General features: G+C 40.8%; 1 protein-coding gene across 5 annotated transcripts in view; it reads left to right on the top strand.

Moving 5' to 3' along the window:
- The window catches only part of STAU2 (staufen double-stranded RNA binding protein 2), a 228,320-nt gene that overhangs the window by 134,005 nt on the left and 69,065 nt on the right, over window positions 1-25,250 (top strand). For 3 of the 5 annotated variants that reach the window (XM_079796393.1, XM_079796394.1, XM_079796396.1), the window contains one exon: window positions 253-366. The exons of the other annotated variants lie outside the window; for them this stretch is intronic. In XM_079796393.1, the coding sequence (XP_079652519.1) occupies window positions 253-366 (114 nt within the window). The remainder of the gene's footprint in view (window positions 1-252; window positions 367-25,250) is intronic. 5 annotated transcript variants of the gene reach the window in all.

The following is a 25,250-nucleotide window of genomic DNA, read 5'->3' as shown; positions in this document are numbered from 1 at the left end:
TCCATTAGCATCAAATAAACTTTGACTTATGCGTATCCTTGATTCCTAAACTCTTAAAAGTTGGAAAGTATACTAGAGTTTATAGCCTTCTCATAGATACTGGAAGGTCCCGATAAAGTTTTAAATGTTTGAAGTGTGTGCTGCATAACTTACTTGAATTTTCCTTGAAATCTAGACCCTTTGCAAAGGGCCTGTTGCCCCTGGCTCCCTCTCCCCGGCGGTGCTCAGCAGACTGCGTGTGTTCTGTTATAGGTGCACTACTGTGATAGACAGAGTGGCAGAGAGTGTGTGACCTGCCTGACCTTAGCCCCTGTGCAGATGACTTCCCATGCTGGTGGGAGCTCCGTTGAAGCCAGCCATGACCAGGTATCCTATGCCACTGACATTGCGCTGTGTGCTGGCCCAGCAAAGAAGTCAGAGACCACCAAAACGGAAGCTATGTGGACACACACAGCTTTGCTTTCCCTAATACAGGGGTGGGCAAAAGTAGGCTTACAGTTGTGATACCGATAAATACAGTCAAGCCTCAGTTCTCAAATGTCTCCCATCTCTAACAGTTCAGTTCTCCACCTAGTTGTCTGTGGAAACAATGTCTCGGTTGTCGAACCAAACTTCGGTTTTCCATCTGAGAACCCTTTCATGCTGATACCTCAGCGTTAAAAAATAAAATAAAATAAAAAATTAGGTACAAAAAAAAAAAGTCAGGCAACAAACAATGGAAAGAATGCTTTTGCTGCTGGTGAAATCCATGATTAGCACAATTTTAACACGAAACCATCAAGAATGCTAATGTTGCTAAGGGTGTGAAAGAGATAATGATCACAGGCCATTTGAAGAGGTGGAAAAACTGTTGTTGAATTGGATAAACGAAAAGCAGCTGGTGACAGCATTCCAGAGGCAGTGATATGTGACAGCGAAGATGCTGCATGCTGACTTCCGAAAAGGCACCTCTTGAAGGAGAGCTGAAAGTGATTCCTTTAAGGCTAGAGGGGCGGTGGGGGGGGGGGGTCGATCAATTTAAGAAAAGAAGTGTTGGTTTACAGATTAAACAGTACATGAGACATGTACTGTATATAAACAAGAAAGGTTAAAGCAGGGAATCATTTTCGGGTCTGGAACAGATTAATTCAATTTACATTGTTTCTAATGGGAAAAAATGATTCAGTTTTTGAACAAATCACTTCTTGAACAGCCTTCCAGAGCAAATTGAGTTTGAGAACTGAGGTTCCGCGGTAATGCAATAGTTAATAAATAATAATATAAGAATAAACTCCGTGTTTCCCCTACTTACAACTATAAACTTACTTTTGCCCCACTCCATGCATTATCCACTGGCATTATTTCCTAGACTTTTGAAAAATCGAAAATTTTATATTGGGAAACTGATATCTTAGGAGATTTTAATTATTTTAGACATCTAGTTTGCAGTTTATTATTTTAAATATAGAGTCCTCTTACAAGGAAGAAATAATAGAAGTTGTTTTTAGTAATTATATAGGGGAAAAGTGTCAGCAAAACAGTGTCAATAACACTGGGCTTTCACTATAATGTGCTCAGTTCTGTTGAGGAGAGTTAGTATTATAGAATATATAGGATAAACGTGAACTTTCAGAACTATCAAACTACTCCTATAATTTGGGATATTATTAAAATGAAGTTTCAGTGTTATTTTTAATGTCTTATTTGTGAAATAAGGCTAAAAATCTGAAAAGTATATTATTTTTTAATAAATTCCTTTGTTTAGATACCAGCTTGAATACATATTTTCAATTAATCATCAGATTAGACTAAACCACTGATCTAGGTCATACCATTTCTCTTTGGAGTCTAAATAAATAGGTATACAGTTTATAGTATGCCTCACCAGCTGTGCTTTCTAAATTAACCATTCACATACAGAATAACCATAACCCACTGTCATATTAATTTCTCAGTAGATTTCCTCTTATCTGCTTAGTGCCCTTGCATGGAGCAAATAAAAGAGCGTGAAGTGTTATCTTCTTAAACACATGATTGATTGTCCAACTCAAACCAGACCTGGGAAAATGTTCTTAAGGGCACAGCTCTCCAGTTCATGATGTCTCTGATATTGTGGGTTTCCAATCATCACTTACTGATTGGTGGCGAGGTATTGCAGTGTTTAGGAAAGAGCAACTAGTTGGTCAGGAAATCTGAGTTTGGGGAACTAAACGTGGCATAAGACGCTCCCTGGGTGGGTTCTGCCATCCCTTTGGGACTTGTTTCCTGGACTGTTCACTGTGGGAGTTGGGCTAGATGACTGACTTACAGGATCACTGCAGTGCGGCTCAGGGATTTGCACAGACTTTGCCCCAGCTGCAGAAGGGAGTGCAGCAGGCATCTGAGGAACACAGCCCCAACTAGCGGATAGAAAGTGTTATGTTTCCCTGTATAAAACTGTGACTTAGCTTTAGCAAGGTGCCAAGGATACATGGTAAGAGTATTAGACATGTTCCTGCTTTCATGGAGCTTATACACTAGCAACTTGACCCCTTTGAATATTTTCTAAGAAGCTATATCTATCTGTTTCTGTCTCTATCTCTATCGCTATTGTCTGTGTCTATCTCTATGTCTGTGTCTGTCTCTATCTCTGTCTCTGTCATCTCTGTCTCTCCCTTCACCTCCACCTCTACTGTCTCTGTATCATTCATGGCAGAAACAAATGGCCTGAGCAGCATGAGATAACCATCCTGCAAGGTCTCTCTTTAGCCTGAGCAGAGAAATGCAAGAGTGCCTTAGAAAGCCACACACCTGAGAAGAGCAGCCATTGTCCGCAGAGGTAGCGTGTTGCTTGTAGAACAGCCCTGGACTGGGAAAGGAGACTGGGATCAAACCCAGAATTGCCCTGAGCTACCCGTGGGGCCTAGTTTTTTCACTAGAATTTGACTTCTTCATGAACTTGGCTGGCTCAGTCTTGTGCTAAAGTTACTCAAAGTCCAGGACTACTTTACATATTCAAAAAAAAGGGGCCTCGTCCTCAAGGCATTTTAATGCTATCCAACAGAAAATTGTTGTAGTAGACTGATCTAGTCTACTACACAACTGTACATAGTGATCTTATACTACATCTAGTTGGACTGTCCATTGTAATCAATGGTAAGTAAACAAATACATTTTATATGCCTTATAGGTGACAGATTTGCATGAAAATTTAAGATAAAAAAAGACTTTCAGGAAATGTGTTGATAGTGGCAGATGGATGGATGGATGGAGCTTTGACAGGAATGATCGTTTGGTGTATCAAATATTCTACTTGGGTGGTCTCAGAGGTGCCAAGGGCAGGTGGTGGCGTGGTTGGTGCTGCTCCCTGTACTTGGCCGGGTGGGCTCCCTGAGGAAAGCAGACACGAGGTAAACCTGCACACCATACCCTCCGGCTTCTCTGCGGTGTGTGGCCACTACATTGCTTTCCTCGTACTGAGCGTCTAAGCAAGACGTACTTCTTCACCCTCCCAAGAGCATCACCCCGATCTCCTAAGGTGGAAAAGATGAACCATTAAATGCGTTTTCACCTGTTAATGGGAAACATTTGGAAGCAAGACAAGTTACCATTTAAAAATGTTTTCTGTTCTTAACTCAGTTGAGCCAGAGCAGTTGAGCAAATGGAAGAAGTATTGTGAGAAAAAGTCTAGGTAACATTTAGAGCCTTCTTATGAAACTTTGGTGGTTCTTGTCCATGTAGAAAATAAAGGTGAGAAATGGAAGAGCTCTTTAGCCTTTTACAACTTGTCTTATTTTAAAAAATTTAACCCTGGGAACCCCGTGATGTGGAGACTGGATGTATTCAGTGTCTTCACTCACGGTATTAAATAAAAGAGTCACAGGACAGGGATTGTTAAGTGAACTTTCTCGATCAAAGGCCAGTCAGATATGCAGAACGGTCAGCGGCGAGATGCCATATCCCCTGTATGCGATGCTGTCCGAATGTATGGAACCCTTCATTCTCCCTTCCTCCCCCTCCCTCTCCTTCCTCCTTCCAACTCCCCTGTCTTTTCCTTTCATCCATCCTGGTAAATGCCGCCACCACCTCCCTTGTTTCTAAAGCCCGAATCGTGGAGCCTTCTGGCCTCCTCTCTCCTCTTCATGCGCTCTATCCAGTCCCGGCATCTCGTCCTCTAAAGGACATCTCTGAGCTCACCGCTCGGGGCCCCCTCCACTGTTGCTGTTCTGTGTTTGACCCTGGCAACAGCAGTCGTCTCTAAACGGCTTCCTTTTTTCTCCTTTCGCTCCACGGTGGCCCATCTTCCACACAGTAGTAGCCAGGTTATTTTTAAGTGAATCAGACCGCGTTACTCAGCTGCTCTCCATCTTCCAGTGGCTTCCCGTCACCCGTATCAATCCAGATTTGCTGTTGCGGCGGACGAGGCCCTGTGTGACCTGCCCTGCCCCCTCTCCGGTCCTTTTCACTCACCGGGTCCCAGGCCCGCTGGCCTCATTGCCAGTGACTGCACGGCAGATGAAAGAAACCAGACGCTCAGGCAAAGGCTCCGCCCTGGAGATTTGATTTGTGTGACGCTCTGGAAAGGCTAAACTATAGGGATGGAAAACAGATCGGTGGTGGCCAGGGGCCGGGGAGGGATTGGCCGTAAATTGTCATGAGGACATTTTTTGGGTTGATGGAAATGTGCTATGTCTTGATTGTGGTGGTAGAAACCCAACCGTATGCATTTGTCAAACTCATAGCATGTGCATTAAAAAGGGTACATTTAACTGTATGTAGATTATACAACAAATTGAACTTTAAAAAATGCCACATTCATCCTTTTACCAGTTACTCATGTGGTATTGAGCCCTAGGAAATTCCTGGGTTCTGTGCATATGTTGGGTCCACCTTGGAAATGCAGACTTGAACCTAGAGCCCCTCCGAATACCAGTGTTAGCGGAGGCTAATGACTAGTGTCCAGAAAGTGGTCTCCGCCTGCCCCTGTCTGACATCAGGGGAGGGGCCTCGAGGCCAGGGTTCCCCATCAGGGACTCTGAATGCTTATCCAGGCACCTGCCAGTCATTCGGCTGGTGTTTGCCTGGAGGACTTCCCTACGCCCCCCCACCCCCCCACCCCCCCGCCCCGCATGAGAACCTTCTCTGTGTTTTCCTTATTCATCACAACGAATGTTACATTATAAGTTCACATTAGTTTAGCATGTCTAATTGTCCAGAATAAACACACAGTTTAAATTCCCAGATACTGATCTTGTTCAGTAAACACTTGTTAACTGAACAGCTCTGTGGGAATACTGCAGTGGCCACACCAAAGCGCCCGGAGCTAACGAACTCACGGTTCTCGTGATAAGCCAGGTAACTAACAGTGTCACCGAGTCAGCAATCTTGTGAACTTTGACATTTGTCGATCATGTGGTGTTTTCAATAAAGAACCATCATCCTTATTCATAAGTTGAGGAAAAAACACATTTATTTGTTAAGTTTGAGCTGGTAAGGGCTTTTTTTTCCAGTATTTTTCAGTATATACTATTTGGAAATTATACTAGTGTATGTTATGAAAAGCAAAATCCTTTGCAATAGAACAGAAAGAGTTTTGTAATCTTCTAGCTTGGTATAACTCATTAAATGTCCTCTATTCTCTCCTTCTGGCCTGATATCTGTTCTGTATCTTTATCATTCTTAGCTGTTACTCAAGTAGTACCTCTTCCTCTCCGTCTCTTTTAATTACATTAGTTGCCTTCTAGTTACATCCTCAAAGTCATAATCTTGCTTTCCTGCTTTATATTTTCTTTTTATTCATCTTCTTTCCAACTGCATTGTCAGTTCCACCAATCTCACAAATACTGGGAAGCAGGAGGAGATTAGTCAAAATACTAGAGCTCAATTTCTAGTTAATAGTTTTGTCACTGCCTCCCTTACTTTGTTCAAGTGGTTTCTGGGACTTGCTTCATATAAATAAAAGAGTGAACTAAGAAATCAGCCATGTACCCAAGCACCAACTAGCCAGTGAAGTATAACACATGTATATTAGTATTTGCCATAATCTGACTTCTAGCAACACAAAATGAGATTATCATATTTAGTAAGTATAGAGTAAATGAAATGCATATTTAACATATTAATTAAAATTTTTACAATCAACTGTTCTATAAGAGAAAAGTAACAAGAACCAAATTATATATATTTACTATGCACTAGATATTGTGCTAGGCTCTACTTACAGTATTTTGCTAAATTCTCATGGTAACCCTATGAGGTATAAACTATATATTTGCTACATCACCTTTAAGGGCTTATGTCCAGATTAGTCCAGTCAAGCTGAGTTGTTGCCAACGTGTGTGCTTTGACTAGAATTCAAGGCAGACCCTCAATGAAAGGACAACTAGTAAGTGGAATTATTTATAAATCTAGTGGATATTCTGTTCTACTTTTGATTAATTAAATGTTGCTCATAGTTTTTTCTCTAATTAATAAAAAGTCTCTTTGCCTGAGTAATCATTTCATAAGTTGTATGATAAAGGAAAAAGCATACATGTTGTATATGTACTATCACAACAATAACATGTTGGTTGATTGTAGACTTGTAGTACGAGATGGTCTCAAACGATAGTGAATATCCTCCCTTGCCCTTGAGGTAATTGAAGTTTATTGGAGTGTACCAGCAAAGATGTTTTTGGCTACAAGTAACAGAAAAGCTGACTCATACTGGCTTAAATAATAGGGAGCCTTCTTATCTCACATAACCGGAAGTTCAGAGGAAGGGTGAACTCTAGGATTGGTCAATAAAGCAGTTCATTGATGTCAGCAAACCCTCAGGTTATTCCATTTCCTAGCGCTGTCATCCTCTGCTTATGGAAAGATGGCCACAGGAGTTCTGTGTCACTGGCAATGTAGCCACATCCAAAAGAAAAATGAGAGATCTGCTCTTGTGTCTCCTTAGAGGGGCAAAGACGTGTAGCAGGAACCCCTCCTGCCGTCTTTCTTCCTAGCTCAGGCCTCAGTGAGGCCGGTCACATGCCCATCTCTAAACTAGGCACTGGCAAGAGAAATGAGGTCACTAGTTTAAATGCTTGGGGTGAAATGGTTATTGAGGAATCACAAGAGATTAAATGCTATGGATATAGATAAAATTTTTCTAGGAGACCCATTAAAAAAAAGGCCAGTTTAATCTTCATGTATTTTATTTAACCCAGTACGTCTAAAGTATCATTTCAACTTGTAATTGACTTTTTAAATTATTGAGATATTTTTTCATACTTCTCATTTTGGACTAGCCACATTTCAAGTGCTCAGTAGCCACATGTGTTTCGGACATCGCAGGTCTTAGGATGAAATCCAAGGGAATTATGATTGGGCCCTGCCCATGTCTCCCGTCTCATCCTTTACCCCTCTCCCTGTACCTAATGTACAGTAACCACACTTTAAGCGCTGGAAGGAACCACCACGTCTCATTTCTTCTTCCATCCGGGTCTGTTTGCTCTGCTCCTGTGGGGGCCACACTCCCCTTGCTCAAAGAGAAACGTCAGTTGTTGCATCCATCGTATCCAGCCAAGATGGCACTCCAGTCAACAAGCCTTCCCAAACCTACATTTTATATGATCCACTGTGTAATGTCTCACACTCTTTTCCTCTTATTTCATTGATTTTTTGTATTGGTTTATCCCACTGGGCAGTGACCTCAGTGAGGGGCAGGGCAGTGCCAGGCGTCTTAGTATTCTCCGAGTCCTTGCTCTGGTCCTCAGGAGGCATCTGGTCCATGTTTATAGGTGGGATTGAATTGCATTTCTAAGAAAGTTAGAAGGACTTGGGTTTAGTAGAATCATCAGGTAGAAGTAGTGAGAACAATTGAATGTTTGGATTGGTATGCTTTCTCTTATGGTGGCCTTATAGGGACATTTTTGTAAAAGCACCCAGGTAATTCCAGATGTTGACCTCAGAGTATTTACTGCATACCCTCAATACATGTCACCATCATTAGGAATCTGTCAGGTCCCTCCATTAATTCTTTACTGATCTATTCGTCACTTTTAATTTTCCAACCTATGAGGCCTGTGATGACATCCTTCTCCCTGTCCTAAGTTGCTTTCTTCAGTCCGGGGCTGCTTCCGATGCTAGCATTTGCAGTGTAGCGTAGAAGTCAGGATTCGCTGAAGCATGCCGGTTGGGACTACATTCCTCAGAGTCTAAAGAGGCACGAGCGTCACAGGTTTGAGCCACAATTACCCAAGACAAATGGAGCTTTTTATTAATATAAAGGACACACTTCAGTGACATCGCATGATGCACCCCACAGGTCATCATCCTAGAGGTACCTGTGATTGGGTTCGGGCAGTCTTTGTGTTACCCAGGCTCAGTATTCGTTTTGAACTTCAGCGGTTCAGTTGCTCCACATGTCAAGCCCCAGTGCCGGGTGCCGGGGGTGCCTGAAGGAGAGGGTCTGGTCATTGCCACTGGCCCTTCTGGGAGGCCCTGGAGCTGCCAAAATTCAAAGCATAACCTGATTTTTGTTTCCTGGTTATGAAATAGGGTGTCAAGAGAGATACTGAAAAAGCATATCAATTATTTCTTATGCTGACTTTTAATATATAAAATCCCTCTTTACACAAACATATCTTATAGGTAAGGAATTCAAGAATATCTTTCTTCTTTACATTTTATATTTCAGTAATTGCCCCAGTAGTTCACATAGTGTGGTTTTTTTTTTTTTTTTAATTGAGATATAATTGACCAAGAACATAGTATTTGTTTCAGGTGTACAACATAGTGAATTATGGATGTATTATTAAATGGTTACCTCAGTAAGTTTAGTTAATATCCATCACCTTCCATAGTTATAAATTCAGTCATATCTTCAATTATTTATGTATTCAGCAGGAAAAGTCACCAGTGAACCAATTCTTACCACTGGAGAGTTATTACCCATTGATGGACTAGACCAGGAGTCAGCAAAACACAGCCCGTGGGCCAACTCCAGGCTACCACCTGAATTAAGAGTGATTTTAGATTTGGAAATGGTTAAATAATATCACAGGGTAATATTTCATGACTTGTGAAAATTACATGGAATTCAAATGTTAGTGCCATACATGTACACGGCCACACCCATTGGTTCTGGGATTATCTGTGGCCCTTTAGTTACGACAGAGACCTCGTAGCCTGCAGAGCCTAACATATTTACTGTCTGCCCCTGTCCAGAGATCTAATCCCTGGACTAGAAGGAAGAAACATTAGGCACTTACCTTTCACATTTTGTGTCGTATGTTGTGTTATAAACATGGTTGTTCAGAGTACATTCTCTTTCAGAAAGGAATCAGAGTATTTTCTGGAAATACTGTCCATATGACAGCACAGTTAACCCGGACTGTGAATGGTGGATTTATTTACCCTAGAAACCAATTTTATTCTCTAAGGAAATAATAAGTCTGTCTTCATCAGTATGCATCAGAGCATTGAAAGAAAGCTTGCCCATAGCAAAGGTTACTTTGGTCTCCTTTATAAAATCCCATTGGAAACACTTCATAGCTGGACTTTTTCTTTTCTTTCCTTTTTTAAGCAATAAGGAATATTCTTTTGTTTCCATGGTGATTTTTCACTTCTTTCACTTCAGATATTTAAGCAGTTTCTAGAACCAGCAGGGGAAGGTAGTGGGAAGATTGAATATTATGCATTTTTATAACCAACTCATAATTTTATTTATGCTTAGGACAGCATGACCACATTGCTAAGAGGTTGCATATATCCAGTGATATTGTGCACACAAGTGACTTATTAACTTGGCCTATAAAATAATTTTGGACTGAATTCAAAACCCACGAACTTAACTTATTGCTTTCTTCCTCCCACTTTTCCTGAAGTGAGGAAAAATAGCTATTTTAATCAACAGAAAGTGTGAAATTTTATGTTTAAAAAAACCCAACTTTTCCCAACTACAAAGTGTAGTACTTTGATCTGTACTCAGTTTGCTAGCTCAGTGTTTCACCACAGATTCTCTCCTTGAAAATAATTTCACACTCATGGCATGACAGGAGACAAATTAGCATCTAAAAGTGTTTTCTCGATTTTTCCCCAGATAAGCTTTGTTCAGTTTTGGACCTGCATACATATTCCATATTAGTTTTTAATTTTTAATTCAGTATTCTAATTTCAAATTATTTAGTAGGAATTTAATATTCCTACAGTTCTCTGGATGTATATGTTTGATGTTGATTTGAAGATTGTTGGGAAAATACTCTAAAAATCTTTCTGTTAACAGTTCACACTAATGAATCCAACCGCATACATTATGAAACCAGTAAATACCATATGCATATAATTGGCTAAATGGATGTGAAAGTTATATTGGAAAACTGTTGCCTATATAGACTTTTTTAAAGTGACGATCAATGGAATATAGTTCCCTCGGCCACAGAGTTGAGAGCATTATTGCCCACTGGAGGTCACTTTTACAGCCTAAAGAGTATTACCTTCCTCGTAAACTCAAATTATGGTGTTGCGTATGATTTATTACTCTATTTAAAACCAAAAAAAAAAAAACCAACCGAAAAAAAACAGTAACCTTCTCTCTCTTAGCAATACACCTTCAATTAAGCCATGCCTCTCCCCACTCCCAAAATTCCTTTTTAGACAAACCAGTTACTGGTGAATTTTCAATTTTATTCTTTCATCACTAATAGATATTTGGCCTGCCTTCTCTGATTCTAGGTTGGCAGCTAATGCCTTTTCAGATCATTGGCCTCTCTTGCATCCTGTGATTGAAGGCCTTCGAAGACATTGTCAAGCCCCAAAATATTTGACATATGTGAAAGTAAATGATAAGGGCTAATGCAGTGATTTAAAATCTCTCTCTTACTCTTTGTAGGCAGTACAGCAAACCTGGTACCTTTTCATAAGGCGTGTCACCACTCTACCAAGACCCACACTTGAATGTCTCACTCTAAGAGACTTATATGCTAATTGTTTTCCTGCTTGGTTCACCCAACTTCATATGCAAAGAGATGTCTTGCCTTCACATAGGTTCTTGCCGTAGTGGGAAGCATACTAAGAAAATGTTCAGCTGAGGGTCAAAGCTGCCTGTTTGTCAGAGTCTTCTTATTGCTGATCCATGTCTGTTTCCTAGACAGCTGTTTGCTGGGATCCTTACCCAGCATCTCCTTACTGTCTGCTTAGCTGATCCTACTGCCTTACCTTGAACTCTGTGTGATTCCTGGTTACTTACCTAGGATCTGCCCTGTGGGTTTGTGTCGCCTGCCAGTACTTTTGCTCTGTCTGATCTTGTCCTGCCTAACTGACCCTTGGCATTGGCTTCTGGCTTGTTTTCTGTTCTTGTCTGCACCTTGCATGTCAGCGACTCATTGCCCTCCAAATTCAAAACTATTCATGATCGACAGAAGTCCATTTTATAGATACTATATTCTACAGTCTTTATAAAAGTCCAGGAAATATCAATTGAATTGTTGGCAGAACTGATGATATTCAGTTTATACCCTGATAGGGTTGTACCAATTGTTGAAATACTTTCATAGCACTTGGCAAATAGCTGATGGCCCATGTTGCATTCCCTGTGAACACGGCCATGTGTCCAGGACCTCTGGGACCTCCCCCTGATCTAGGAACTCGTGGATTATTTTTTGGGCTAGCAGAGTTTTCAGGACTCTGTTTTGTTGTCTATGATTTATTTTTGGCTGTTGGTGTTCACGTCACACTAATTATTAAATACTTTAGTATCGCCACGTTGGTGTTCACGTCACACTAATTATTAAATACTTTAGTATCGCCTCTGTTGGTGTTCACGTCACACTAATTATTAAATACTTTAGTGTCGCCTCTGTGTATGTAAGAGTTAAGTTCTTCAAGTGGAGGGACTGAAAAGACATCCTAAAGTGATCCTTTTTCTTAAAAGATTTTTGAAAATTTTCATAGGAAATCAAGAAGCATTTTATTCAGCATGAGCTGTATGTCTACCACTGTACTAGATGCTGAGAAGTGTTTTCTATTTTGTAAATAAGGAAGCCCTAAAATTGAGTGTAATTACAAGTTACAGGAGACAGGGTATATGGGAACTCTTCGTCCTTTCTGCTCAATTTTACTGTGAATCTAAAACTGTTCTAAAAAGTGAAGTCTACTTAAAAGGAAAAAAGGTTGTAGAGACAACAAAACGTACAGAAACAGCTGAGGACCAACTGCAGAACAGCATGATTAGTGTCAGAAATGTCAGAGTATTGAAAGGCTGTGGCACATAGAAATGACCAAGAGTGGAAGAATCCACCTGATTAAGCTTCTTTTAGGAGTTTAAGGACTATTTACTGAAAGACAAATTGGAAGGGCTTTCCATATGGGGGAAACAACATGAGAAGAAAAGGGAAACGTGGAAGCTGCAAGAAATCTGGGGGAGAAGAAAAACTCAACTTGGTGGGAGCTCCAGGAATAAATGATGTTGCATAAGATCAAGGCAGGTGAGTACATTCTTGACAGCTGGGTTGAGCAGCATGAATTATATGTTCTTTGCAGCAAAGAACCGTTCTTCAGTCAAGAGCACAGGATATGATTATGCTGGTGTCTGTAAGATCAACCTGGGAGCCAGATGCGGAACTGACCGATGATGGGAAGGAAGGCTTCTATCATAGTAACTTGGGAATGAATGGGTGCTGGTTATCTCGATGGGCGTGACTCAAGGAAAACAGCAATGCGAGACATTGTAGAGAAAGAATCAGCAGACCTTGGTGACCAGCTGAGTTTGGTAGAGAGAAGTAGAGCAATTAAAAATATATTTCAAGCCCTAGATGGTTTTGCTCAGTGGATAGAGCGTCGGCCTGCGGACTGAAGGGTCCCGGGTTTGATTCCAGTCCAGGGCACATGCCTGGGTTGCGGGCTCGATCCCCAGTAGGGGTCATGCAGAAGGCAGCCGATCCATGATTCTCTCTCATCATTGATGTTTCTGTCTCTCCCTCTCCCTTTCTCTCTGAAATCAATAAAAACATATTTAAAACATGTATATTTTTCAAGGCAGAATGAGAACTGGGCAAATCTTCTTTCCTAAAAGCAGCCATCACACTGGGCTAAATGGTCAGAACAGCAACTTTAGGACTCTGGAAACTGAGCAAAGGCATTGATCAAATCCAGAAGTGTTTATTCATAATAAAATCACTGACCTTCAGGAAAGAAAAGTAGGATTCTGTAGTGTCCCTACCAGAGCCACTCCCCGCCCCCGCCCCCAGGCTCAGCCAGCTCAGTAGTTCTACAGGGGCAAGGAAAGCCGTGAAAACCAGCGGTTTCACCGGTTTCACCGGAGGAGCGGCCTTGCTTGATCTGAATTGGAATGTGGAAAAACCCAGGCCCAGTGGCAGTGTCAATAACGGTGGACATCTTGGTGGCAAACGCACAGGAAAGGCAGCTAGCCTCTTAGAGATCCTAAGCTCATAGTCTTGATTGATTGGCGTCAACAATGGACCAACAGGCTATTCAGAAATATATAGTGATCAAGAGTAATGAACGGATACATGCTACAGCGAAGATAAACCTCAAAAACCTCTATGAAATACACCAAACACAAGAGACCATATAGTGCGTGATTCCATTTATGTGAAATTTCCAGAAAAGGCAAATAATCCACAGAGACAGAAAACAGATCAGCGGTCGCCTTGGGCCTGGGAGCAGGGACTGACTGTCCGTGGGCACAGAGAAAGTTTTTGTGCGATAGAAATGTCCTAGGAGTAGATGGTAGTGATGTTTGTACAACTTTCTAAATTTCCTGAAACTACTCACAGTAGATGAACCTCGTGGTATATACGTTACGCCCCAATAAAGGTGTTAATACCGTTATAAGTTTCAAATCCTTAGAGCTGAAGATGATTACAGGGCCATTGATGACCTTGGAGGTTTTGGTAAGCGGTCATTGATTTGGGTCAGGAAACTGCGGCAGACCCTGTGGGGACTGCGGAAGGCGGGGCTCACTGTTTGGACAAAGGTGGAGTGGAAAACGATATCACTGCATTTCCAGGCCCAAGATTTCACGTCTCTGCTGGGCTTCAGCCCTCTGGACCCTTGCATGCACCTCAAGCCTAAAGACCGTCTGCAGCCTCTGTTGCCTCTCATTTCCAGTTTTCTTAGCTTTAGCTCTGTGACCTGCTTCAAATTTCCTATGTTCCTGACCTCAGTTCCTGTTAATTATTACTGCTCCACCCCAGCTCCTGGTCCTCATGTTTCCTCCTGCCCCGCCCAGTACACTGATCCTGGCTTCTGATTGTTCCCTTGGCTTGTTTCATTACTTTTCACATATTTAAAAAAATATCTCTGGCATTTTTAACCCCAGACATAACTCCAGCTCTGCCACACTGGAGAGCCCATTCTTTGATTCTCTTGGAGGAGGATGACTCAGGTGTTTAATGTAGTAATGGTTAGTTCGAGGGATGGGATTCAGTAGGTAACTGAGATTTGAGATGGGAACCACTGAGAAATTAGGGCTAAAGATACAGATTTGAAAACAGGAATGAGCCAAAACACAGACCTTGGGAAAACCAAGGTAAGGGGATCAAGGATGATTGGAAACCAGGAAAAGGTCAGGTGTTTTTTTATCCCAGAGTTACAAATTATAAATTTATAAAGGTGGTTTTATTTTACCTTGAATTCTCTAGGTTCGTCATTGTCATGAAAACTAACTGCTCGAAGAAAACCAGTAGGTATGGAATAAGACCAGTTTGAAGAAATTACTTAAGGTTACTAAAATCCCCAGTATGAAAGAAAATGTTGACGGTCTTAAGTCTCAAGGGAAGGAGACCATCCTTCTACAAAACACAAACTTAACTGTGCAACTGCCTCCCCCACTAGGTGGCAGAAGCGAGCTGTGGGAAAGAGGGTCACCGGCCGCCCTGCCTGGTCACTGCTGTGTAACGTGTCCTTAAACTGTCATTTTGAGAAACTCAAACCTATGCATTTGAAGTATGTAGTCTGGGCAATACCTAAAGTTTCCTGTAAAATAGAGGAAGGAGGGGTGAAGATACATACCTGGTGTTGATTTTTTGATTAGCAAACAATTATGAATGTTTTGGGACACAACATAAAAATACTGAAATATTTACATAAAATTCTGTAGAGGCATTTACCGTGGTTATTCACAGTTTTGTTTAAGAGTTCTGGGGAAATGCTAACTATTGAGAACCCTAAGCTAAATCAGCACCCCTGTTTTAAGTAAGCCACTCTCTGGTAACAGGAGGCCATCAGAAGTCCTCTTTACACTATTATCTTTGGCGGTAGGCTGCTTTCCATTCTGGGCTTCCATAAATATTACAGTTTTCTGGAGGTCTCATTTATTACCTGGGACATAGGATCTGCTTCAAAATAGCCTGAGATAAAAGAGCACGTCCAACGAGTGTTAGAGACTTTCTTTATTAGGGTCACCAAATAAAGGTCTGCTTTTATTTTTAATATTAACATTCGTAGCGATTTCCCTTCTCATAGGAGTGTTTTTTCTCTCTTTTCATATATGTTTTACTCTGCCCTTTGGTCTGGAGATACCTTTTGGAAAGGCAGCAGAGTATTGCTTTTATTCTAAGAGAAGCGGACTCCCTCCCTGAGGTTTGTAAGCCCGCCCTGAACACCTCAGAGCCGTGGGCCTCCCTTGGAGCTTAGTCCTACGAACCAGAAACAGGATGTGGCTGGGTGAACATCTCTCAAATCTTGGCCAAGAGGCACAGGTTTAATCGCTCCCCCTCAAGTCCTTGCTCAGATAGTAACATTGCATCTCTTGTCAAAGTGTTCTTATTTAATATTCTAATCAAAGAGTGGCCAGTTGTTGATTCATCCACTCAACAAATATTTATTCAGTATCTCTCTGTGCAAAAAAATAAAAAATAAAAAATGACTATTGCTTTTTAAACCACAGAGGCAAGGTGCTTGGATGTTTTGTTGTTTTAGATGAGTAATTTTCAAATTGTGATTCACTCTTTCGGTCAGTTCCATGAAAGGAAACCCTATTTTACTACTAATTCTTCCAACAGGCTTCTCAGTTTATGTAGATGCTAGAACTCCGAGCAGGGAATCAAGTGTCATCTCAGGAAATGAGCCTCGCAATTGCTTTAAGCCTCATTGATTTGGAGGCTTTAAAATTTGACCACCTCAGTTGGGTAGTAAAGAAGCTATTCAGCAAAACTTGATTATAAAGCACTTCAGCGTGCCGTGCCCTCATTTCTGTCTCATGCCAAATGGCGTCTCCCGGGTGCGCTCTGAGGTGCGGTATATCTTGTTCAGAGTTATAAGGAAGCCTCTCATTCAGGGCCCATTGCTGAGTCCTTGTCATCAGGTTTATGGGCTCTGCTGTCTCACTTTATGAATGAGGCTGATCTCTGGTCTCACCTTCAGCTGAATGTGTAATTGAGAGATTAATCATTTCTATTGTTTGCTGTTGGAGATTACAGGCAGTAACAGTTTTTGCCACAGTTGATGGCTCAAATGAGAATAAATCCAGGATAGAAGATTGCAGCTACATAAAAGTTAATTCATTCAATAAACCTTTATCGAATGCCTGCTGCTTACAAGGCAGTGTGGTAAATGGGTCTCCAGGGGTGAATGAAAAATGGATGCTGCCCCAAGGGCTGATCACCAGGAACGGAAGAAAATCTAGACTGCGAATGAGAGATAAGTGGCCTCTGAGAAATATAAGCGAAGTATTTAAGGGATTTGGGGGACAGGGATAATTTTGATTAAGAAAATTTAGCGCAGAAGGTGGCCCTCTCTGTGGGAGAGGAATGAACCAAGTGGCCCCCTGGGCAGCAGAGAAAACGGTGTTTGGTCTGGTCATGCGAGCGTGACCTGGGCCCTGGGTGGGGAGGGCGAGGCTCTTAGTGGACAGACCCTCTGCTTGGGCATGGCATTGGTGTTTTTACACATCAGTGGGAACAGGCTGAATGAGAGATCGAGATCAGGCCGGAGTGTCTTGGACGCCAGGATAAAAACTTCAGGTTCCATCTAGTGGGTCGTGAGAAGCCATGAAAATTTGCAAACATGCAAAGCAGTTAGGGCCAATGTCCGGGCATAGGGCATATACAACATTTATATTAAGTGAGAAATAATGTAGCAAAGTAATTTGAGGAATATCTTTTTCTAGTTCTAAAATTCATAAATAATACAATGCTGCCCCATCAGTGATATAGTTTATTGTTACATTGGGAATGTATATCCCACAATAATACACAGCAAATGAAAATTCTACTGTAACATCATGGGTGTTAGTTCTGCCCCTCAATTATTAGCCATAAAAAATTCCAATGTTAAGAAAATATATTTTACAAATTAGGTGATTGGATCCTGGGTCTTCTGAGTAGCATTGGAAGGAACCCTAAGAACCCATCTCTTGGGTACCAGTTCTGGACCTGCCCTCCCCCAAGTGTCCATAGAAATGGAAACCCCTTCCTTGCTCCGTTGTGGAATAATAGGTACTTTCCCAGGAATAGCTGCTCCTGGAGAAGGAACAACAGATAATGGAAAGTGTCTCAATTTGCATTTGTAGTTTGGTTGACATTTGACAAAGAACAATGATCTTGTTAAACATATTTGTGGAAATACTTGTTGAATTTTATACTCCCCCCCCCCCCCCCCCCCCCCGTAATTATAGCTGGAATTGTGGAATCCAGGTTAGGTGAGGGAGAACAGAGACAGAAGTTTCAGGTTCTTTCCCTGGAAAAATATTTTAAGCATTATAGTAGAATACCCTCAGGAAACTGACCCAAGACTTGACCTTGAGAAGTTTAGAATCTGGGAAATGTTTTACTTACACTTGCTGGGGAAGATTTATAGAGAAGTGAAGTGTACTAATGTACTTTTTCGTACATGAGGCATCTGGGGTATATGTATAGGAGTGTATAAAATAATAGCAACAACTGTAATAGATATTTAAATTTTAAGACGTTAAATATAAATACATGGAACACAAATACACAATTCTAACATAGGTCATACTTGGCCATTGATATCTGTTTTCTTTGTATAGAGAGAGATTCCATCTGAATCAAGCCTAATGTTATTTAAGATAAATTTTTAAGACCTAAAGTACTTAGTTCTCTTTTTCTTATTAAATAACATTTTAATGAGAGTTCAACACTTTCATTTAGTAAATATCCAACGCAGAAGGTTTGCGCAGAAGTTTTTTAGTAGGAAGTTGGCACAAAAGAAGTGTCTTCTGATTACCAAATTAATGCGTGACTTTGAAGTACCTGGCAGATCACATCAGCCTCTTATTTGAATTGGTGCTACAAGAAGACATCTATTGTGCATCATTAGTGATGCATTAAATTGGTTATTTATGTTTTAAAATCTAAGCAGAGTAGAATCTTTTGTGTTTGCCTTCGAAGATTGCTGTTACGATAAAACATTTTGAAATGAGTACAGTTGTCCCTTTGGCTTAGTTGATGCATCACTGGAGAACCTTCATATTTTAGCCTCTAACCACCCTTCTCCTAGTTTAGTAGGATGTGAGAAAATTGTGTAAATTACTTGGCATTTGAAGGAATAAATTGTTTCATATTATTTGTATTATCACTTTATATTCACGGCTAAGAAAATAGAGAAGGCTGATTGCATCAGTAGTCTCCAGTTCAGCCTTCTGAACATTTGAACATATTAAGATTAAAGCATATCACTAAAAAAATAGTTATTTTATCATGTTCATCTGCTATAATAGTGGTTTCCTCTTGTGGCCACTAAGATCAGATAGTTATTTTTATAACTAGAGGCCCGGTGCACGGATTTGTGCATCAGTGGGGTTCCTCGGCCTGGCCTGCACCCTCTCGCAATCCGGGATCCTTTGAGGGATATTGGAGAGCCGATTTCGGCCCAATCCCTGCAGGCCAGTCCAAGAGATCCCACTAATGCACGAATCCATTCACTGGGCCTCTAGTATGCATATAAGATATTTGGTTAATCTTTTCCCGCCCTCCCCACTCCCCGCTTCCCTATGAGATTCATCAGTCTGTTCCATGTTTCCATGCCTGTGGTTTCCACTCCTGCATTGAGTGTCTGCCCCCTGGTGGTCAGTGTGCGTCATAGCGGTTGGCTGGTTGTTTAGGCTTATATATATATGTAGATTAGAATTGCAACTAAACCATGCATTGGAAATCTTTTTAATGTAATCTTTTTAACTTGTATTTGATCTTTTTGTTTTATTTTTCAACTACATTTTACATTCAGTGTTATTTCATAATAGCTTCATGTGTACGCATAGTGGTTAAACCAGCGATTTTCAACCTTTTCATTTCATGGCACACATAAACTAATTACTAAAATTCTGTGGCACACCAAAAATATATTTCTTGCTGATCTGACAAAAAATAGTTATAATATTTCATTCATTCATGCCGGACAGCTATTGTTGTGTTGGCTGTTATTTATTTTTTTATTTGACAATCTAAGGGAAAAGAGGTCAGTGCCCCTGACTAGGTATTGCATGTTTTACAAATTCTTGGAGCACACTGGTTGAAAATTGCTGCATTAGATAATCATATGCATTGGAAATCTTGTTTTCAAGCTTCTATTTAAAAAATCTGTACAAATGATGAAAAGCAGGAGACCAATAATATTTTTTGCTAATCTCTTGACAGAAATTAGTCTATTTGGCTAAAAGTTCCCTACAATTTACTGTGCAATCCGATACTAGTAATAATTTAACTCCAGTAATGGTTAAAATTGTTTGTTTAGTGACTAAATCTATACTAGGCCAGATTAGCTGGACAGGTAGACCAGCAGAGAATGGGGCTCAGGCTTTTTTGAATCCCTTAAAGTACTAGGCTCATAGATACTATTTAATAAAGACTCCCACTGATAACCTCACCTCTGAGTTCCCTGAGAAAATAAAAGATAAAGGCCCAAGCCCCAGCCACAGAGCAATCTGTGAAAGTGCCCATGTCTTACCTATACACTGCTGGCCTTAGACAAGGAGGCGATCACTTTGATCAGAGGTATTCCCACCCCGTGGTCCAGAGGCCATCTTCTGGGATATTCTTCTTCTTCTGGGACTTGGTGTCCGAGCAGTTGTCATCTACCTCTGCCTTCTCCAATGGCTTCTTTCCCTCAACTTACAAATATATCCCTCATTCTAAAAAAAGTCCTCCCCTCCACTGAACCTTTCTTTTTGAGCTATTACATGATTTTCTTCCTTTCTCCAAGTGCCAAACTTTTCCCACTTTTTCACCTCTTATTCACTGGTAAACAGTCAATGAATGCAGTATGATTTCCATTCCAACCACCATGTTGCCGCCAGAGTCACCATTGTCCTACTGATGGCCTAACTCCAGGGCCTGAACTCAGTCCTCATCTGCTCCATCTCTCTGCACGATTGCTGCTCCTCTGCAAAACATCTTTGGCCTTGACGTATTTCCTTCTTTTACCCCTTGTCTTCTGGTGGCCCTTGGTTTCTTTCAGGTCCTATGCACTTCCTTCCATGAATTGCATTATTGTTTACATTTTGATTCCTTCTCAATCTCCATATTTAACTGACTCTATATCAGCAAGGGTTCTCCAGTTGGAGATACACACACACACACACATATACACACACACACACATATATACACATATATGTGTATACATGTGTATATGTGTGTGTAATCCTACCTAATAATAGACAAATATGCAAACTGACCGCACCTTCGCCACACCCACCAACCAATCAGGACGAGTATGCAAATTATCCCAACCAAGATGGCGGTTAATTTGCATATCAAGACAGCGTAGAAAGAAGCCAAGAGCTGCAGAAGGGAGCAAAGCTGCAGAGAAGCAAGCAAGCTAGAGGGGAGGAGAAGGGAGGAGCGGAGGCGGGGCCGGGGGAGAAGGAAGGAGAGCAGGCGGGCTGGTGGAGAAGGGAGAAAAGCAGGCGGGCTGGCGGAGAAGGCGGGGTGGGGGAGAAGGGAGGAGAGCAGGCAGGGCGGGTAGAGTGCAGCAGGAAACCCTATTGCAGGATTTTTCCTGCAACGGGAACGCTAGTATGTATATGAGAGAGAGAGAGAGGGAGATTTAAAATAATTGGCTCATGTAACTGGGGGCTGGCAAGTCCAAAACCTGTAGTCCAGCCGGTCAGCAGGCTGGCAACCCAGGCAGAGCTGACCTTGCAATCTTGATTCTGAAATCTATAGAGCAGGCTGACAGGATGGAAATGCAGGTGGGATTTCTGTTTCATGTCTTTAGGATGAATTCCTTCTTCTCTGGGAAACCTGATTTTGCTGTTATGGTCAACCATGATTGGATAAGGTTCACCCCATTACTGACAATAGTCTCCTTTACTTAAAGTCAGTTTATTATAGATGTTAATTATAGCCACAAAATACCTTCACAGTAACATCTAAACTAGTGTTTGACCAGACAACTGGGCACCACAGCCCAGCCAGGTTGATACACAAAATTAAGCATCACACTCCCTCCCCAGCTCCAGGTTTGTGATATAGATTGAGGTTTGACTCTTGGTTCTTGTATTCACAGGCTGGGTTACCATGGGCAAGTTTTTTAATCTCCCTAAATAGCAATACCTTTGTTTACAATTATTTTTGGTCTATGGGTTTGTCTTCATGATATACTTATTCTTTTTATACCACCCCATGCCTATTATAGTGCCAGTTACATATATACTTGATGAATGAATGGAGTGTATGATGAATAAAAGCAGGAAAAAGACTTCAGTTTTGCCTTGGTTGGTGTGGCTCAGTTGGTTGAGCATCTTTCTCTGTACCAAGAGGTCACTGGTTTGATTCCCGGTTAGGGCACATGCCCAGGTTGCAGGCTCAATCTCCAGTAGGAGGCATACAGGAGGCAGCTGATTGATGTTTCTCTCTCTCTCCCTCTCTCTTCCTCTCCCTTTCTCTCTCTCCCTTCCTCCCTCCCTCCTCCCTTTCTCTTCTTCTCTCTCAAATCAATAAAAACATTTCTTTTTTTAAAAAAAGACTGCTTAAAAAAACGACTTCAGTTTTGATGTCACTCAAGTGGTGTTGCTACCTATAAACATGAATTAATACCACCAGCGTTCACTGTATATAATGTTGAGATAAATTTTAGAGATTTGCAGAAACACCGTTTGTATTTTGACAAAGCTTGTGGGATGTTTTATTAACTACTTTTAAAAAATAGGAATTCTGTTATATAATGGTTTATAATGATACAGAAACACTTGAGTGTGCTATAATTATTCTTTTATAAGTTTGAGGGGGAAAGAGAAGGCTCAAAAGATTATAGTAATGTCAGAAAGCACGTTTATATAATTCTTGTACAGTTTGGTATAACAGACTCACAGCTAATTGAGATGATGTATGATTGTACCCAGAGATAAATGCCTTGCAGGGGTCTGTTGCTGGTGCAAGTCTAATCGATAATTGAAAAGTTGTCCTGAGATGCAAGTAGGTTCTACTCAAGTCTTTAAATTATACGTTTTTCTCAGTTAGAAGCTGAATAGCATCACCTGTTTTAATGAGTATGGCCTTTCCCAGTAATAAGCTGCCATTAATTGATAATGACATCGCTTATTGAACATTGATTTGCTTGTGCTATGGTTCACTAATATAAAAAGCTTTAATAGCCTTAATAATTTAGACTAAATGAAACAAAGCAGAATTAAGCTGGCTTTATCACTATAGTAATTTTGGATGTTTATTCATTTGAAAGACAGTCATAATTCTTATGATTACATAAAGACCTAAGCTTCAGATTAAGGCCAAATCTGCATCATATAATATGAAATGCGGACTTGGCAGTTAGTTACGGACTTCAGCCAATTTAATAGAATAAGTAATCCACTCTCTGTGGGGTTGAGTTCAGAGGATAATTGCCAGTTCTTTACTTCTTAATGATTGTTCAATGTTAGGAAAAATCATCCAGGTTTTAAAAATGCCAGATGAGATAGGAAATTAATGAACCTTTCCTAATGAATGCGGATGTTCCATGGATGCATTTAACGTATGGTTTTCCTGTGCTTGTGCTGAATTTTATATGAACTCTATTAATATATAAATGTTGACAATAAAGTAATAATAGAGTTTTTAAATAGAAAGAACTGTTAGGAATTGTCTAGATCTGTGCTGTCCAATATGTTGACCATCAGCCATATGTGGCTATTGAGCATATGAAATGTGGCTAGTCCAAATTGGGATGCATGCTGTAATCATAAGTTACACACGGGATTTCAAAGACATACTATTAAAAAAAACACACAAAAAAACAAATCACACACACCAGAGAATTTATAAGATCTCAGTAGTAATTTTTTATTGAGTAAATGTTGACAATATTTTGGATATATTGGATTATAGAAGATACGTTAAAATTAATCTCATCTGTTTCCTTTTACTTTTAAAATGTGGCTATAAAAATGACATATGTAGCCCTCGTTCTATTTCTTTTGGACTGTGACGGTCTAGATAAACTCTTTTATTTTAAAGATGAGAAAATTGAAACCCAGAGAAGTGAAGGAACTTACCCAAACTTGCACAGCTAATAAATGGCGAAGCTGAAGCTCAAACCAGGCCACCCCATTACCTGACACAGTTCTTTCCAGTCGAGCACATCCCCATCAAACGTGGCTCTGGAAAGCCACCCAGGCACACACATTCCGGAGCGTGCGCATCTCAGCGGGGGCTGGTTCCTCCAACCGGATCATCTTAGTGTCTTGGGAGGCAGTGTTTGTTTATTTTAGTGATACCTTTAAGTTTCCACTCTCAGAAATATCTTCAGAATTTTCCAAACATTCTTTTGGTTGCAGCTTTATCACTGTTTGTGGTGGCTTTGATATTTAGAAATAACTACAAGTCATTTGGAGATGTTGGCTAAGTAATATAATTGTATCCGTAGCTTGCTTCTTTTTATTGCTGAATAGTATTTCATGGTATGAATATGCCAGTTTGTTTATGCATTCTCCTTTTGATAGACACCTGAGCTGTTTCAAGTTTTCAACCACCATGAATGCAGCTGCTATGAACATTCTTGTACAATCTTCTGTGGACATGCTTTCATTTCTCTTGGATCAGTCCCTAAGAGCGGAATGCTGGGTCATAGGGTAGGCGGCTAATATAGAAATCAAGTAGACTATGTAATTGGAAGCAGGAGATGGAGAAATTGTGTTCTCTCTGCCAAAACAAGACCAGGAGCAGACTGTGGTACTGACCATGAACTGTTAACATCAAACACTGGAGTCAGGCTGAAGAGGAGCACTACAAGAACTGAAGTGCCAAAACATAACGTAAATAACATTCCTGATGGAGTTAAAGACCACATAAAAAACAGATTTGCACTGTTAAACTTAATTGACTGGGAACCAGGAGAACTGTGGACTAAAACTAGAAATATTGGGAAAGAATGCGAAAAGACAGTGAAAGAAAAATCCAGATGGATTACAGCAGAAACACTAAAAATGGTTAGAAATGGGCGAGAGGCAAAAGCAAAAGGTGGCAAAAGCAGGGTTGGAATCCTGAACACGGTTTTTCAATGACTACCATGTAGGAATAAAAAAAACGCAAACTATTGCACTAGTGAATGTAGGCAGCTAGAAGAGAACAACAAAAAAAGGAAAAGCAAGAGATCTCTACCAGAAGAGTCAAAGAAATACGAGGGAAATTCAAAACAAGGAAGCACATTATCAGACCAGGAGAAAATAAAGGGAAGGTGGAAATAGTGTATGTGCCGAAAAATCTGTGCATAAGAGACAATGGGCTGACAGGTGTATTTAAAGAGGGCTCCTATGAGAAAAAACTGTCATTCTAGAAAGTGAAGTAAAAGCTTCCCTGGAAGTGTTGGGAAGAAATAATTCACCAGAGATACCAACAGAATTACTTCAAGCCTGTTACTTCAAGTGACTGAGTCTGTCAAAAGCCTAATAATAATTTGTCAACGAATTTGGAAAACGAAACAATGGCCTACAGATTGGAAATGGTCAGGATACATCCCAGTCTTTAAGAAGCGGGGCACCAAGGGAGTGCAGTCACTCTGGGACCATTGCTCTAATTTCCCACGCAGGTAGTGATGCTCACGGTGATGCAACAAGGGCTTCTACCTTATTTGGAGCAAGAAATGCCGGATGTTCAAGCTGGAATCAGAAAAGGAAGAAGCGCTCAGATCTAATTGTGAGCATTCACTGGATGCTGGAGTGCTCCGGAGAATTTCAGAAGGTTAGTCTGTTTTATAGACCACAGTAAAGCCTTTGAAAAGCTATGGGTTGCTCCGAAGGAGATGGGCGTGCCCCAGCACTTGATTGTCCTGATGCGTGGCTTGTATTGTGGACAGGAAGCCACTGTCAGGATAGAATATCGAGAGACAGAATGGCTTCCTAAGGG

Source organism: Cnephaeus nilssonii (genome assembly GCF_951640355.1).
Source record: "Cnephaeus nilssonii genome assembly, chromosome: 18".
Lineage (NCBI taxonomy): Eukaryota > Metazoa > Chordata > Mammalia > Chiroptera > Vespertilionidae > Cnephaeus > Cnephaeus nilssonii.
This window is presented reverse-complemented; position numbering and strand designations above follow the sequence as displayed.